We start from the raw sequence: 4,297 nt of genomic DNA on the forward strand, positions 1-4,297 counted from the left end.
GCTAATTTTTTGTATTTTTAGTAGAGACAGAGTTTCACCATGACTGCCAGGATGGTCTCAATCTCCTGACCTCGTGATCCTCTCACCTCGGCCTCCCAAAGTGCTGGGATTACAGGTATGAGCCACCACGCCCAGCTGGAATTGCATTTTTAAAAACATCAGGCTGGTAGAAGTACAGAAATATATTGGAGGAAGTCAAGAGTAGGCACAAGAAGACCCATTAGGAGATTATTGCAATAATTTACGTGAAGCTTGGTATATATGTGGATGTATGAATGGATGGATATCTGGCTGGGTGGATCTGTAACCTAAGTTGAACTAGGCAGACTCATGGAGTGTCATCTTACAGCTACTTAATTTTGTTTCCCACTGCCCCTTTAAATTTACTCAATTGGATTAGTTATTTTGCCCCTAGATAAAAACATGAGCAGATCTTGCTTCCAGGTTTGTCTTGGATCATAGAAAGAGCCTCAGTTTAGTCATGCAACTGCCAATCTCACACAGCTGTCAAACATGTAAGCTTGATTCAAACACGAATTGCAGTTCCTCCCTGTTAGGGCCTGTTACAGGCATGAGTAAAGGCGGCATGATGGCAGCTTCACCTTTTCCCCCACTTTGCACTTCTCTTCTTTCCTCATTTTGTAAACTAAGTTTCTGCCTGCTCTAGGAATTGAAATGCACAGAGGAAGGAGAGGAGCAAAAGGGGAGGCTGAAAGTTCTCATTTGACTAGCACTGCTGTGAGCTTGAAGCTGCGTTCTCGGGGCTGATCAAGTGTTCAAGGTGTTTGCCATCATGAGCGCTGTTGATGGGTTTTGGATTTCACATTTGATGAAGGCAGATGCATCTCTAGCCTCGCCCGCTGATTGCCTATTTCCTTCTCAGCCTCTGGGAATCTGGGAAGAGAGAAAGCAAGCCTTCTCTATTAAGGCGTGTTCATTTCTCCAGGTGGCTTTCTTGGGCAAGGACGAAGATGCTGCTGTGTGTTTGTGCATGCACGTGCTCTCCCTCACGTGGCCCACTCTCCGTCACGTGGCCCACGTCTGATGCCCATGAAACTCTCAGCAGTTACTTTCCTGATGACTCTGATAGAGCAAGCCAACCAACCACCCACCCCCGCCCGCCAAAACTTTTTGTTCCCAATGGCTAGCCAGCTCATCTCTCACCTGCTAGGTTTCTAGCTGGGAGTCAGACACCGATACATCCCACCCACAATTGCAGGGGACAGGAGTCAAGCTCCCTGAGTGGAACCAGCTCTTTTGACAAGGCTTCAGGTGAGGAGTAGGCATCCTTCACTCTCTCTTTTGTGCTGGGATTGGGACTCAAGTACACCAAAAGATTTTCTCCCAAAATTCACTCTTTTATCCTCTATTATCTGGATTTTTTAATACCCCAGATATAGATAAAGAATTTGTTTGTCTAACCAGTTTGCTCTCAGCCATTAATTTTTAGCAATCAAAACAGGGCCGTCTATTTCATGCCCCCTTTGAGATCTCATACTGATTATCTAAGGAACTCTGCCCAAACTACTTTTTGCCATCCTGTTAGGGAAGGATAGGTATGGTTTCGTGTGTAAGTCACAGAAGGTGTATGTGACACAGGTCAGTGTATGTGATGGGACGCTTGCTGGTTTTCCAGCCTGCAACCGAGGCTTTTTGACCTGTTAGCTTTAATCCTTATCACAACCCTCCCAGTAGGTGGTGGTGTTCTCATGTTCCAGATGAGAAGAACACAGAATCAGCACAGTGAGCCGCGTGTCTGAGGTCACATCAGTAGCGAGTGCAGGAGCAGGTACTCTGGTCTTTCTGAAACCCATGCTCACATCAGGTTGCTCCCACAGACATCTTGTAACTCTGAAATTATTGGACTCTGAATCATGGGACCATATTTGCTTTGGAAATGTGTTTTTGAACAATTTTCCAATTAACTATTCTTGCTAAGACTTTAAATCTGTAGTGACTTTCTATTGCTGCCATAATAAGTACACAAGCCTAGTGGCTTATAACAACACATGTTTTATCTTCATGTTTGGTAGGTTGAAGCCCAACATGGGTCTCACTGGGCTAGAATCAAGGAATCAGTGGGGCTTTTTTCCTTCTGGGGAATCTGGGGGAAAATTCATTTCTTGCTTTTTCCAGCTTCTAGAAGCCACCTGCATTTGTTGATTCACAGCCCCTTCCTCTGTCTTTCAAAGCCACCAGCTTCACACCTCTGCCCTTCTGTCCTCACGTCTTCTGATGGCTGCAGCTAGGAAAAGCGCTCTAATTTTAAGAATGTATGGGATTAGAGTGGGCCCGCCTGGATAAACCAGGAGAGTCGCTCCATCTCCAGATCTGCCCTCCACCATATCTACCACGTTCCTTTGCTGAGGCAAGAACGTCGTCACAGAGGCTGAGGATGAGAGGCTGGACCCCGTGGTAGCCATTGTCCTCCCCGCCCCAACATGCTGGGGCAAGAACGTCGTCACAGAGGCTCAGGATGAGAGGCTGGACCCCGTGGTAGCCATTGTCCTCCCCACTCCAACATAGAGGCTCTTGAAATGATGAATTTGAAAGAATTATTTTATGGACATTATTATTTTAATCAAATCCCTTAGATTCTTCCTTCAGTGTATGCTCCCATGAACAATATAGAGACATGTAGATCTAATATCAGTTTTATTTTTCCTTGCTTTAAAAAATCAATTCATAGTACTATTTTACTAAGTGATTTTGTTTACATTAGATTTGAAACTTCATATACATGCATTGCTGCCATTTTCAGTTCAACATTAAGTACCTAATCCATGCAGTGTTATAGAAAAAATGTTGAAAGTAATGTTTTTGTTGTTATTTTTAAATACAGATTTGGACTTAAAGCCACCACTAAAATCAACTGGAAGAAATTTCTAACATCATTTCATGAGCCTCGGGGATTGGAAATTACCAATAAAGGTCCCCTGACAAAAAGAAACAGGTATGTTATAAAAAAAAAAAAAGGAACAAATTTTAGTTACACATATCATATTATGTAAAAGATCAGAGAATATGTGTTCCTTTTTTTGCATTGATTGAATGATCGATTAGTCTCCATTGAGTAATTGGCAACTTTTATGTAGTGATTTACCGTTTACAAATTTTTCATATTTAAAACTGCCTTAAACTATAAGATTGGTATAATTATTATTTCAGTTTCTAGATGAGAAGCATAAGATGATACAATCTTAACTTGATCACCTGCTCAGAGTGTGGTGGAGGCAGCTATGGACCACAGAGGCTCCAGGCGCACAGTCCGCCATGGCAAGCACTGCTCCCCAGCTCTAAGCATATCCTTGTAACATTGTATATACACGTGTATTTGTTAGGTGTTACATGGAAAGGAACAATATATGTTCATTTGTTTTCCAGCCACTGTCTGCGTGGCCCAGATATCAGGGGTCACGGAGATTATTTGTCTGTCATTATTTCTGTTTTCATTTTAATATCTATTATACTCTCAGATTTGCAATACCACATCTATTGTGGTGGGGGCCCAAAAATGTTTCTAAAAATGTTTAATAATATGAAATGTTAGAATTCAGCTTTTTGCTCTGAGAAGTATTTTATGTTGATGTGTATCCTGTATTCATTGCCCTATATGAATCTTTAAGAAAAAAAACAGGCTTTATAATATTGGCACATTCATTGAAAGTGCTGTGCTCTACTGTAAAGTAAAATATACCATGGAGTTAATTCCTATTTCGTAGGTCCCGTCCCTGTCTCGGGGATTTATGAATATTTAATGAACTGCCCCTGTTAGCAGCCTTGCAGGTAATCAGAGCCTCCCTCTCTGCTCCAGAACTGCAGCCTCTGAGTTCATCCCTTACATGAAGTTACTTCTGTTTCTTTATGATTTTCTTATCTGATAGCACGTTGTCTAGAGGGGCTGTCAGAATTAAACTTAAAGTTTTATTTACTTTAAAACAGTGGTTCTCAAATGGGGACTATTTTTCCTCCCAGGAGATATCTGGCAATGTCACGGATATTTTTGGTTGTCACACTGAGGGTGGGGAAGCTACTAATGGGAGCTGATCATAACCCCAAAAGACACAAATGCCATCATCCTTAAGGTTGAAGCCTCAGAACATCAAAATCATGAAAATATAATTCTGGAAAAAATAATTTAAAAATTCTTTAGGCTGGCATGGTGGCTCACGCCTGTAATCCCAGCATGTTGGGAGGCCGAGGTGGGTGGATCACCTGAGGTCAGGAGTTCGAGATCAGCCTGACCAACATGGAGAAACCCCATCTCTACTAAAATACAAAATTAGCCGGGCGTGGC

The 4,297-nt window shown here is 42.3% G+C and overlaps 1 protein-coding gene across 4 annotated transcripts in view; it reads left to right on the plus strand.

Moving 5' to 3' along the window:
- EFCAB6 (EF-hand calcium binding domain 6) overlaps positions 1 to 4,297 on the plus strand; it is a 328,394-nt gene that overhangs the window by 141,499 nt on the left and 182,598 nt on the right. For all 4 annotated transcript variants that reach the window (XM_011934784.1, XM_011934785.1, XM_011934783.1 and 1 more), the window contains one exon: positions 2,843 to 2,953. In XM_011934784.1, the coding sequence (XP_011790174.1) occupies positions 2,843 to 2,953 (111 nt within the window). The remainder of the gene's footprint in view (positions 1 to 2,842; positions 2,954 to 4,297) is intronic.

The sequence above is a fragment of the Colobus angolensis genome, unplaced genomic scaffold, assembly GCF_000951035.1.
Source record: "Colobus angolensis palliatus isolate OR3802 unplaced genomic scaffold, Cang.pa_1.0 Scaffold138, whole genome shotgun sequence".
Classification (NCBI taxonomy): Eukaryota; Metazoa; Chordata; class Mammalia; order Primates; family Cercopithecidae; genus Colobus; species Colobus angolensis.